The 13,174-nt window shown below is 33.8% G+C and overlaps 4 protein-coding genes across 4 annotated transcripts; 2 read left to right on the top strand and 2 right to left on the bottom strand.

The window, feature by feature from the left end:
* Positions 1 to 7,642, top strand: LOC6644178 (inositol-trisphosphate 3-kinase homolog). The gene is made up of 4 exons (XM_023176588.2): positions 1 to 403; positions 5,512 to 5,631; positions 6,238 to 6,347; positions 6,420 to 7,642. The coding sequence occupies exons 1-4, from the start codon at positions 59 to 61 to the stop codon at positions 7,237 to 7,239; spliced, it is 1,395 nt and encodes a 464-aa protein (XP_023032356.1). The 5' UTR covers positions 1 to 58; the 3' UTR covers positions 7,240 to 7,642.
* Positions 7,643 to 8,595: 953 nt separating this feature from the next.
* Positions 8,596 to 9,724, top strand: LOC6644179 (alpha-ketoglutarate-dependent dioxygenase alkB homolog 4). The gene is made up of 2 exons (XM_002067162.4): positions 8,596 to 9,399; positions 9,462 to 9,724. Exons 1-2 carry the CDS (start codon positions 8,666 to 8,668, stop codon positions 9,649 to 9,651), a joined length of 924 nt encoding a protein of 307 aa, XP_002067198.1. The 5' UTR covers positions 8,596 to 8,665; the 3' UTR covers positions 9,652 to 9,724.
* A 29-nt stretch (positions 9,725 to 9,753) lies between these two features.
* On the bottom strand, positions 9,754 to 10,942 carry LOC6644180 (uncharacterized zinc finger protein CG2678). Its single transcript, XM_002067163.4, has 2 exons — positions 10,649 to 10,942; positions 9,754 to 10,596 (listed from the first exon to the last, which is right to left on the bottom strand). Exons 1-2 carry the CDS (start codon positions 10,862 to 10,864, stop codon positions 9,847 to 9,849), a joined length of 966 nt encoding a protein of 321 aa, XP_002067199.4. The 5' UTR covers positions 10,865 to 10,942; the 3' UTR covers positions 9,754 to 9,846.
* A 540-nt stretch (positions 10,943 to 11,482) lies between these two features.
* On the bottom strand, positions 11,483 to 12,335 carry LOC111518830 (uncharacterized zinc finger protein CG2678-like). Its single transcript, XM_023176733.2, has 2 exons — positions 11,915 to 12,335; positions 11,483 to 11,838 (listed from the first exon to the last, which is right to left on the bottom strand). The coding sequence occupies exons 1-2, from the start codon at positions 12,283 to 12,285 to the stop codon at positions 11,628 to 11,630; spliced, it is 582 nt and encodes a 193-aa protein (XP_023032501.1). The 5' UTR covers positions 12,286 to 12,335; the 3' UTR covers positions 11,483 to 11,627.
* Positions 12,336 to 13,174: the final 839 nt, after the last annotated feature.

Raw genomic sequence — 13,174 nt, forward strand, 5'->3', positions numbered from 1 at the left:
ATAAGAAAAAATAAATAAAGACTTGAGAAAAAATAGACGATAAAAATACTGCAACTAAATGACTATGACTTCAACAGTGCTTCAAAGACCCGCAGCAAAAGTTGAGAAACACACAACAACAACAACAGGAGCAGCAATCACAACAACAACATCAAGAAAATCAACAGCAACAACAAGAACGATGGCCTGGTCAAATGAGAAATTGCGTTTCTCATGCATCGATAATATTGGCCTCAAACAGTTGTGGAAACTCATTGCCTTGGATACGAACACAAATTCCAATTCGCGTTCATCTCCATCAACCATCAATAATACATCCGTTGGAACAATGTTGAATATGGAAGAGACACAATCTCAGCCACAGCAGCAACAACAAACAAACAACAATAACAACAATCATGAGGTAAGTTATAGTTGTTAAGAGTAATATAAATAAATAAGTTAAATCAATATTACACAGACTCAATTAGGTATTTACTTGATTTTGAAAGAGTTTTACAAGTTTCTACACAATTTTTTACAATTTTCAAAATGTTTTATACCCTGTAATAAGGAGTTTAAATGGTCATATTAAAATAAACTTAATTAAATGAAAACTGAAACTCTGAAACTCTCAATTTAATTTCTTCAGAATTGTTAAGCTATTCCAAGCTGTATGATTACTACTTGGTACTGGGTATCTTACAGTCGTCTTTATGCCTTATCCCATTCAATTTCATGTTGTTTTTTTTGTCTTCTTCGTCAAAAAGACAAGAAAGAAAGCTTAAAATATGACGTCAATGGAGAGGGTTGATTGCTTCGCTTTGGTCAACATCCGCGTAGAAAGCCCCTCCCCTCATTTTGTTTCATTGCAACAGAGAAAGTGACCAAAAAAATACGAAAAAGATTAATAAATGCCCCAAAAGATCTTACACAAAATTTGTTATATATAGGTATATATACAATATATACACATAGGTATTCGACAAACAAAAAAATTAAATGCCAATGACGTCTGTAGGTGTTGAAACAACTGTTGGAATCGCCCTCAACTCCAGTTTCAGTAAACATACAAACAAACAAAAGAAACATACATATTTCTGCACTGAAATTCCAATAACCTACGTAACGCCCAATTTTTGCATAAAGGAGGTCTACTCTCTGACTATGCGTTAGTTAAACAAAACAAGACTGAGGGTCTCCCACAAAGTCTTAAATCGATTGCCGGTTATGTGAGCTTTTTGCATATACATAAGTTGGCAATTTAGTCACATGTTGCTTCTGTTGGGACAACAAATCAATTCATTTTATTAAAAACAATTGAGGCGTTTGTCATGGAAGAAGCTATTGTTTTATATGTCTACACATATGTGCCCAGCATTGATGATGACTTTCCCAAAAAATTAAGAGTTTATTGACTCATTTGAAAAGAAGATTGTGCCAGAGAATTGTGTGGTCTTAGGTCTATACTAATAGGTTATGAATCACCTTGTAATAACATTTCTGAAAACATATTAAATAAACTTTACTTTAAGTTTTGTTTACAAAAGAATATTTACTATACGGTTAACTCATGAGTAATAATTTATGGGAAGTTTAAAAGTTTGACTTAAATTATTATCTATTAAATTGTAAATGAGAACGTGCTAAAGTTCTAAAATTAATTTTTCATAAATTTTTAAGACAATATAGTTAAACACTTCCCCTAAATTTGTATAAGTAACTCGTTAAACAACATTAATAAATCTTTAAAAAATATTAACTTAATAAATTTTATGTTCATCAGTGTAATACAAAACTCAAAAACAATTTTTCAATATCAAACTCAAATATCAATTACCTTTAAGCAGCTGTCTGTCATAAAATCTTTTGTTTATTAAAAAAAAAAATCAACATCAGTTTTCCTTGTAGTCGGAAAGAGATGAAAGACAAATCAGGCTGTCAAAACAGTTTATTGACTTCTTTAGGGTGCAATAAATAATTTTCTCACAGTGTATAGCAAGTGTCAAGTGCAGCCCCCACATAATTTATATATAGGTACTTGAATTTATTTCATTTCAATCAAGGCTTATATAGATAAGTGTTTCTCTAAGACAACCTTCAGGCAAGCCAAAATATATAGAGTAAAGTTCAAATAATTGTATGTAAGTGTGTGCGTGTGTGTGTATTTTGGTAATTCCCCAAAAACTCAGATCTTAATACCCATTAATACATGTTCATATTAAAATTAGTCATACAGTTTGGTCAGATTTGACGTATTAATTTTTTATTTTCTTCTAATATGAATCACTTGACATTTTTTTCCCCCTTCCTTTTCAAAACTTTAGCCATTGATCAATGGTAATTACAAATATAAATTTCCAATAAAATTACAGAAAATCTGGCTTTTAATTTTTCACATTTAATTACTAAATATTGATTGAAAAACTAAACAAAAAAGTCTCAAGTTATAATGAGAAAAATCTGAACAAAAAACTACCAATAATTTTGTTTTTTCTTGTTTGTGTTCTGCTTTTAACTGGTTTTTGGTAGCTGCACATCGCCCCTTTCACCTGCCCTCTCTCTTTCCCAGTTGGCATTTTATAAGCCTCAATCCTCCTTCTTCTACGAGGCCTTTGCAGGCCGCCTTCACCGCCCCCCTTTTAACCAACATTGCGAGACGTTATTGACGTCAATGCAAATAAAGCGTAGAATATAGTATACATACTATACAAATATGTATATATATATATAGTCAGTCGATGTCGGCGATATTGATGCTCCATTTTGTCATCTCGAATTCAGACAGTTTGTCTTGGCCAAATTGGCAAGTGGTTGGCCCCCAGACTTTAGTTGGTTTGTATTTTTTTTTTTCTTTTTTAATGTCAGGGTTATGTTCTACTTGAACATAAAACTTGATTCACATGCTCTGCCTTCTTCTCCTCCTGCTCCGCCTCCTTCATCTCCTTCTCCTAGGGAAGATCCTGCTAAATGAAACTAGTTTTCTAGTGGGAAGAAACGGCTTAAAAAACCAGGTTCAGGGTCAACACTTATGTCCAATCGACTAGGCTGAACCTTAACAAACTGAAGAAAAAAAGAACTTTCAATTTGTGCAAAAAAAACAAAAAAAAAAGCAGCAAGTTGATTTTGTTTAATTAACAGCTCAGATCTCGGGCTTTGACGTCACGCGCATAAATTTTGTTTAAAACAAATTTTTTGTTCTTTGCCTTTTTTTTTTGCTTCTTTTTTTCTTTTCTGTTTAGTTAGCACGTCCGGCGGCTATATAATATGTTAAGTAGTCATAAATAAATACTACTAAAATGTGAGCTTAGGTTTTGATCTTTTTATTTTTATTTTTTTAACAGTCTAAAAATAAATTAGTATAGACACCGGTGAAATGCCATCAAAACGCATTCAGGCATAAAGTGCTGTAATTTTTTTTTTGAAATACCCTGCCGGCAAATGGTTTGATGGGAATTTTTCCACTTTCGAGCAAGTGTAGAAAATCATCATCAATTTTTATACTGATCTACTAAATAATCTCTCAGCTCAGCTTACTTATCATTTTTAGTCGTCTCACTTGATCATGAGTTTATAACATGATCACAAAAATGCTTTATACTTCATTTAATATATTTTTTAGCTAAAATTCTTATTAGAGAGTATCTTTAGGTCTTATTGCCAATTGGATTAGTTTATTTATTGTTAAACTTGTCACAGTTAATGATTGTTTTTGTGCAACGTTGCGGTTATTTGTGTGGCCTGTCAATTGTCAAACAAAATAACAAATAATAAAATAAAAAAAAAAAATGCCGCCTAATAATTAAATAATTGTTTATAAAAATGAAATAATAATATTATATTTCAATGTTACCATTTTGCGGTTAATATTTTTCACAGATAAAATGACGCACAAAATATTGAAATTAAATTAAAGCAATAATGTTAATTAAGGAGAAAAAAAAGGGTTTGGCTTGACTACGTGCAAAAATGTTAAACTTTTAACGTAGATATGCTTTAGTGAATGTGATTAATATTAAGAATTAGCGTTAACTTCTATGAATGAATCGCCTCTGGGGTCGAAGTGAGTGAGTCTTAGAAATGTTCGTTTCGTTTCTCTAATTTAGCTTGGTCGTTAGCTACGATCTATTCTCACTTAGCTCTGTTACATGAACATTTTTAAAGGTCAGTGCTGACGACATAATACATACATATATATATATACATATCTTATGTGTATGTGTGTGTGCTAAAAATAAAATTAAATTTAATATGACTTAAACCAAATAAAAACCGCCGCCCCTCAAAAATTTGACATCTTATTAGAGAGTCTAATTGATGAGGTTTCCCTCATCTTTGCATAATTTACTTGGTTAATATGGTAATTGGAGACATTAAGGCTAAAGAGATCAATTTTAAATGAATACATATATAACTTCTAGTTTAGAGAACATATATCTATAAGCATTGAAAGAAGTGAAAGAAAGCAGAGCAAGAAAATTCGCAGTGAGGATTTATCGTGATTGGAATTTAAAATCGAAGTAACTGGACCTTTTCCTGCTCTTTTCAAAATATTACTTAAACCGTCGAATAATCTACGCCGTTGAGGGCCCACAGCTAAATCCGGAACTGACCTCTCAGAGCAGTTGCCCCCCCTGCTGTTAATCAACTTATTAACCATCTAAACAACTTGTTTATATATAGGTATATTACATTTGTATAACAAGTTTAGAATAGAAGAATTGCAAAGTATTCAAGGAATTCTATAAGAAATCTTATTTGCATACATGTATACTAGCATATATTAAAGTCTTATCTTTAAATTAAATATTTGCCTAAAGCTAACCATAAAGTACTGCAATACTGATAACGTACAATGACCCCAAACAGGCAGTCCTCACTGTAGCTCTCTCAAGACGTGTTGATGTATTTGTGTCACCCAAAAATGAAAAAAAACGATATATATGTAAATTAAAGTTTTCATACTTACGTAAAAATCAACGATAAAAAACTAAACAATAACATCTGACTCTTATCTAAAAAAAAAATGACGCAGTGTTATCTCTGGCTTTAGGCCATAACGATAATAGCTCTAAAAAAAACAGATAAAACATGAAAAAGTGTTGCCTCTTACCTATATAAAGATGCTTTCTGTTCTAAACAAGTTTTGTCAAGCCATACCTAAATTAGTTAATTGATTAACAAAACAGTCGCAACAGTCAGCAAGAACATGTTAAGTTCCGAGTGGGACAGGGGACAGGCCTTCTATATGACGAATTGTCGTTATTTGTTATAGCCAGGGCCCAAATGGCGATGCCGAAAACGCTTATAACTCAATTTCGAACGAAGCAAACAAAAAATAAACAACAACAATTTTTGCATACTAACTGCCTCATTAGAGACACGGTTTTCGGTATCGTAAACCACACACAGCGTCCCATAAAGCTAAATATTTGTTTTTGTAGTTTTTTTTATATAAGAATTTTGAATTGATTTTAAATTGTCAATGAATCACTTTTTGATTGATTTTTTTCTCTTTTTATCAATTTGCAGCGCCTTTCGTATGAGAATTGCAGTAACTTGGCCGACTATTTAAGCCTACAAAGAGCGGCTCAGGTTCAGGCTCAAATGCCTGCTGCGAATCGCATGTCCCTGCTTAAGTTCTTGGCAATTGTAAGTATCAAATAAAATAAACAAAAAAAAAAAAAACAAGAAACTTTTAAATGCTTCCTGCCTGGGACAATGTGAAAATACTTGGCGGGGTGTTGTTGGTCCGCGAGATGCTTGCATAAATTTTACATTCACTTAGGGCGTGGTTTCAAAATAATAAAGACAAAAAAACACCAACAACAACAACAAGCAATTTGATTATTTATAATCTTGCGGAGCAGACAATAAAAAAAAATAAACACATCCATTTCGATCAGAGAGCAATCGCGTGTTTGCTATATAGTCCATCATCAGACCATTGAGACGACAAAATGTATTTTTTTTTATACATATGATATTTAGGTGCCTTAAACCAGTTCGTTCGGTAGGAGGATGCTTGAACTCAAATTGTTGTCGAGGCGTGATATCGCCATAAGTGTGAAAATGGCAGTGAAAATGAATATGAATAGGTCATCGTCTAGAAAAATTGATTCATTAAACCATTCATTAACAAAAAAAAAAAGAATACAAATGCTAATGAGAAGATGTATATATAGGATAGAGAAGAGTTATTAACCAATTTATAAGATGCAATACTAATTAATTTCCGTTTGTGTTGTTTACTTTTAGAATGCTTTGGAATTGAGTGCCCCTGCCACACCTTTGCTACTCCAGCAACAACAACAGCAGACGCAATCCAAACCAAAAGGTTGGATGCAGTTATCCGGTCATCCCGAAAGGTATGTTTACATTTGACAACTTCTAAACTGAATTTATATATTAAATAGTATTCCATTTTCTTTCTTTTGCAGTATTGTACCCACCTCAACGGGTATAGTGCGAAAACGTATTAAGAGTCTGGATGATAGTGAAGTCCATGCCTATCAATTGATCTCCCAAGAGCCACAAACCTCACAGATAGTTCCCGCATATTTTGGCTTGAGGGAATTGCAATCTCAACATTATATCGAGCTGCAGGATCTATTGGCTGGCTTCAAAGATCCATGTGTTATGGATATTAAGATGGGCTGTCGCACATTTCTCGAATCGGAGGTTAGCAATACAACATTGCGGCCGGATTTATATCAGAAAATGCTTGCCGTAGATGCCAGTGCCCCAACAGCAGAAGAGCATGAAGCTCAAGCAATTACCAAGCTGCGTTATATGCTATTCCGTGAATCTCTCTCCTCCTCGCAGTCAAAGGGTTTTCGCATTGAGGCCCTACGTCTGCGTGGTCGGACCCCACTGAAGGATCTAAAGACCTGTCGAAGCAGCGACCAAATCTCACAGACAATTGAACAATTCTTGGCCACCCGAAAATCTGTGCAAAAGGAACTGATTAAACGATTGAAGAGCATGCGTTCGATCATTGAACAATCGAGTTTCTTCAATCGCCATGAAATTGTGGGCTCCAGCATTTTCGTTGTATACGATGATGAGCGTGTGGGTGCATGGCTTATAGATTTTGCCAAATCTAGACAATTGCCATCGCATTTAACAGTCAATCATCGCACATCCTGGACACCAGGCAATCGCGAAGAGGGTTTGCTCAAGGGCATGGATGAGCTTATCAAGTCCTTTGAGGATGTCTACTCCCGTTCAAACAGTCATCGCAGTTGCCTTAAGATTTAAATGGGACACCCTTATCTAAGCAATTGCCCACCACCTATCATATAAGACTGACTTCATACCAGCTTCTTTTTATATTTTGTTCATTTCATATGCAAAGCGCAGGTTCGCACTAAAAAGAACATCTTGTTCATTATTATTATTATTTTATTCATTTTTTTTGTATGACTATTTTCCATATTGGAAATATATTATCTAAAAGTAAACATAGATAAACGACTAGTATTGAACACCAAACAGCATTTTGTTTGATAGAAATCAGGTTTCAGTTTTAAGTATTTAATAATTAAAAAAAAGGAAGAAAAAAAAAACCAAACCAAATCCAAAATCCAGTAAGAAAGCAAGAAATAAAAAATTGTCTTAAAAAATAATTTCAAATTAAAAATAAATTGACTTTTAATATAAATACGGAACTGATACTTTCAAATGCTGATCAACTAAATTCCAAAATATTTTAAAATTCATTGAAAGAAACACAGGATTTCTACAATGGAAAAGGTTTGTTAAAAATATTTATTAAATTTTCTTCTTCTTTACACTTAAGCAAGATTATCAGGAATTAATGTATATATACAAATATGAATAAATATTTGTGACTAATCTTGATTACTAAATTTTGCTCAATCACTATGGATAAACCAATTAATAACAAATACCATAAAGAATCATTATTAGTCAGGATGAATGAATTATTGTCAACCACAATGAATTGACATTTTAACTTGGACTCAATAATGGCCTCGATTCGCCTACAATATATAAAATTGATAAAGAAATAATTAAAGGAATGGTATGTCTCAAAGCTAGATATTGCTTTCTTTAAAAAAAAATTTAAAAATTCAAACAAAGATAGAATTTTTACAAGTCGCCACGTAAAAAAGGGGATGCCCCGGGGCCGAAAGACTTGAGAGGGTCCGAGAGAGAAATCCGGCAGGTTTGTTAGTGTGTAAAATCTTGTCGTAGTATAATTTATGCATACATATTTATTAATTGTTGATTTGTCTAGACCGCAATACTTTGTGATAATTAATTTCACTGCATCTTTAATTTACGGGATAACACTTAATTCGCTAATTGGCAACACCCCCACACCATGACGCCAAAATACTGTTAGTCCGAATCAAAAATGCAGATGATTCTGGATATGCAAATGGAGTTTTTTTTAAATGTATTGGTGTTTTGTTTTTTTTTTCGCATAAAAATATATCCTAATATAATTTAAAATTTTGAAGCCCGCGAGAAATTGAAAATACCGGTTTCTTAACCTTCTCTTTCTTTCATTTTTTACACAGGGATGGAGCATTCGAAGAGGAATCAGTGAGGTTGAAAAAGACCAAAATAGTGGGAAAACCCGTGAAAAAGAAGAAAACAAAAACAGAAAAGAACATCTGTTGAACTGAAAAATAGAATAATCAGAATAATAATAAGTATGAATACAATTCGTCCCTGCGGTTGCAAAGGAGTTCGCACCTGTCTTACCTGTGAAGAGGACTTTCAGATAGCAAAACCTTCGTTGTGCAAACAGTTCCAACAAGAATTGGAGCCCTGGACATACTGTATAAAGTGCCAGAGATTCTATGCCGGCTGGGACACGGATGACACGGACAGAGAACATGAGAACCATCAACATGCTCCAGATAAGGGTCTCCACCTGCCTGGACTGCTTGTGCAAGAGCAATTCCTTAGCCATGATGAAGGAAAGACGTTAATGGCACATCTAGATGATATGCCATGGACCATTTCACAAAGTGGTCGACGCAAACAGAATTATGGGCCGAAAACAAATTTTAAAAAACGCAAACTACAAGTGGGAACGTTTGCTGGCTTCCCCCAAGGCACAGAATATGTACAGCAACGATTCGAAGATGTGCCATTGCTAAGGGATTTCCAGACTATAGAGCAGTGCTCATTAGAATATGATCCCACCAAGGGAGCTAGTATAGATCCACATGTAGATGACTGTTGGATTTGGGGTGAACGCGTTGTGACAGTCAATTGCCTGGGCGATGCTGTGCTGACACTAAATGTTTATGACAAGCAGCAGCCGGGGAAATACAATTTGGATTTGGTGCCAGAATATGAAAATGAACTGTTAGCACCTATGCTAAGTGATGACCAATTGGCTAACTTTAAGGGCAAGGTTCTACGCATTCCGATGCCAAAGTAAGCATTGATAATAATAGTCTCATAGCTATTTTATTCATGGTCACTTGTCTATTTCGCAGTCTATCCCTTATAGTTCTATATGGTCCGGTACGTTATCAATTCGAGCATTCAGTGCTGCGAGAGGATGTGACAGAGAGGCGAGTTTGCATAGCCTATCGAGAGTTCACGCCCATGTATATACACGGAAAAGACAGAGAAAAGGGTGACGGAGTTAGAGAAATGGCAAAGAAGTTTTGGTGCATCCAATAGTAACCCATTGTTGTGATGGGCAATGAAGTGTGATAAAAATGTTCGCTGCAAAATACATCTAAAGCATGTTTCATCCTTTAAAGGAATTATTCTGAGGAGGGCTTCTTTCAACATTTTATTTCAGATAAATTAAAAAACAAGTTTTTGTTAACATCTATAAAAATAGTCCAGCAGTCTCTGCTTTTGTTAGCTTGATCATTCCAAACTTTCGTTGGAATTGCCTGGACGATAGTCTAATAGTGCAACCTGGGCGGGCAGTTGTATGCCATGTAAATGCTTGATATGTGCTCTTAGATTGGTATTGGAGACAAATACTTTTTTGCAAACCACACAGGAATGATGTGAATGATTGTTCCTAATGTGCTCATTGAGATCTCTAACTTTGACAAAGGACATGGTACAATATTGGCAAACGTGTGTTTTACGCATATGAGTTTTTAAAAACTCTGATGAAGCATACGCCATGGGACAATATCGACATTTGTAGACGCTGGTTCCACTGTATTCCGGAAACGAATCTTGTTGGCGATTTGCCTCAATGTACTCTTGCAGGTTATCACGATTGAGTTCAACGGCAGCATAGTCTAAGGTATGTACGGCAGGATACGTATAACCTGAATCCTTTTGTACTTGACGAACGGGTAGGAAATCCGAGACAATTAGGGAATCTTGATTTGAAATACTTTCTGGAGTTTCTTGTGATGGCGATTCTTTTGAGTTATTTTGTTCATCGTTAGGTATTTCCATTACAATAATTTCATTGAAATCATCGATGGATTCCTCTTCTGTGACGACTTCCAAATGCAAATCTTTTGCTTTGTATAATTCTCTCAACTGCAAATTGGCAATTTTTAATTTTATGAAAAATTTGTAATTCTGTAGACAGTTGTCTAGGCACTCAATGCAGATCATGGGGGCCTCTGGGATCAGATCCAGACAAATGTGCTGGAATGGAATAAACTTAGTTTTGCCTCAACATTGATGAGGAGCATTTTACCTTGTCGTACATTTCCAAAATAAGTTCAAGTATTGTGTAGTCTTGTGTTTCAGTTTCGATTCCCTCCTCAGTTGTGCAAACACTTGCTGTCTGATCTGTGATATTTACTGTGGCATTGTCTAATAAACAAATTCTGCATAATTTACTGAAATCCATTTGCATCTCATTAGGGCCTACAGAAATTGGAGTCGGCGAATCGATGGAGCTTGTTGCCATGATCCTTAAATTCTTTATATACCTTTGGTTTTACGAAATTTATGAATTAAAATTGTTTTTGTTTGTTTTACCTTATACTGGGTACTTGTTTACCTTATAGTGGGATTTTTTTTTACCTTATAGTGGTTTGTTAAAATTGAAAATGTCAAAGATGAGCAAAAAGTAGCAGTGACTCAATATTTATAATTTGTTTTAATATTAATAATAGCGTTTGGATTATATATAATAAATAAAAATACGTTAGTTTTCCTGTTTAGTTTCATATATAAAACTATAAGCTTTACATTTTTTGCTTAAGTTTCTTTCCTATAAGCTTTCCAGATTTTGCTTAAATTACTTCATTTGTACCGAAAATTCCTAAAATCTTGAATTATTAAAAACTTGATTTAGCTATCGTAGACACCGCTTAATTAACACATTTTTATGATTTTTCTCAAAACAGAGAAAGACATGTAGTGCTTCATAATTGAGATTACTGTATTTCATTTTTATTGCAAATAAAAAATTATATATTCATGTATATATAAAAAGGATATTGTTTTCTTATTGGAATTTTGTAAATTAAAAATTCAATTTTCACATATATATGTAACTAATTTCCAAAAATCCCGTTTAAAATATTCTTAAACTATAATAGTCATGGTTTTTTCATTTTATCAAAATTAACACAAATTGCAAGTTCATGGCAATGCATAGCCTAACTTAATTTTATAGTCCAAAATTGATTGAATAACAAAAATTAAAGTAAATCGTTGGAAATTTTTCAATCCAATGAATCGACATTCTCATGGTTGTGACGCATATGTCTTTTGAGACTATCCTTTTGCTTATAGCTATTTGAACAAAGTTGGCAATGATAGGGTTTTGAGGTCTTGTGACTTATCATATGTCGATTTAAGCGAAATTGTTTTTCAAAACGCTTATTGCATACAGGACATACTACTGAGCCCCTACGTGAGCGATCCGCACCAGCTCTATATAAACAAGAATATCAAAAAAGCAAAGACATTAATATGGAAGGTGGAAGGATAGACACACACAAAATCTTACCCCTTTGAATCGTCATTGAGATCTGAATTTTGACGATTTCTTTCATCTTCATGAAAAGACTTTTCCTTTTTGTTAAGCACTGTCGCCAGTTGGTCATTATTGTTGTAAGTAGCATCTGTTTGCTGCTGCTCCAGCAATTGGTGGCTTAATTCGCATCGACGCTTGAAGCGAAAGGCGAACTGAGCGGAGACAAAGCACGAGAGGCAAACATTTTGGGGCAGGGAATCCTGTTTGTTGATCTTGCAGTTGGTGCATTCAGTTATCATCTCGGCCAGAGTCGGTTCAAGTGCTTCATCGGGCTCATCAAATATGCCAACTAGGGGTCCGTTGCCGGTGCTGTTCATGCAAATTCGACAAATTTCCATATTCATGGTTAATTTGTTTTTTGTTTTCCTCGGTTTTCTTTTTCTAACAACAGCCTGTTAATATCTTAGCTTTCGAGTCTGTTAACTTATCAGCATCATTTCGGAGCTATGTTAAATAACAGATGACTAAATGTCAGTATTTTTTAAACTTTTTAGTATTTTAATTTAAAAATAGCGCTAAATTCAAAAATCCAAGAAGCTAGTATATACTTGGCTAGGCAAACGAATAAAAAAAACATTTGAAATCTAAATAAAATAAAAACCAAAAACAAATGCATCTGCAAATGTTAAGCACTAATCAAACCAAAATGCCCGCCCGTTCCCTCAATTGAATTACCAACCCACCCAAACCCTCTAAAAACCCCCTTCTAACTACCAATTCAATTTCTTAAGAAAATCGGAAAAAAAAATATTATAAAATATTTTAAAATATCTGGTTAGAGATTACGACCTATTAAAATTTATACTTGCTCACCTTGTGTCTTGTGTCAAGGCAACACCTTGTGTGTTGCCTTTGAAATAATCTTCTTTTGCAAGGTTGACCTCGAGCCGGCTAAGTTCGATTTATATTTTAAAATATTTAAATTTCTTAAGAAGATTAAGCAAAATATTTTAAAAGATTTTAAAAAATTTCAATTTCTTTCTGGCGTTCAATCTTCATTGAGCCGTTGGGAAATTGCCAATACATGGAGTGCTCAAAAACCCACAAAATTGAATTAAATCGAAAATTTCATCTATTCTTAATAATTTAAGGCTTTATTTGCTTCAAAAAAGTTAATAACCAGCTGAAAAATTAAAATATAAAAATGCAAAAAACTTAGCTCAGAAGGCTATCTTCGCTGCTAACAAATACCCCAAAATAATGCACTTGTTAATTGTTTTCTTTTTTTCAAAA

This window comes from Drosophila willistoni (assembly GCF_018902025.1).
Source record: "Drosophila willistoni isolate 14030-0811.24 chromosome 2R unlocalized genomic scaffold, UCI_dwil_1.1 Seg167, whole genome shotgun sequence".
NCBI lineage: Eukaryota > Metazoa > Arthropoda > Insecta > Diptera > Drosophilidae > Drosophila > Drosophila willistoni.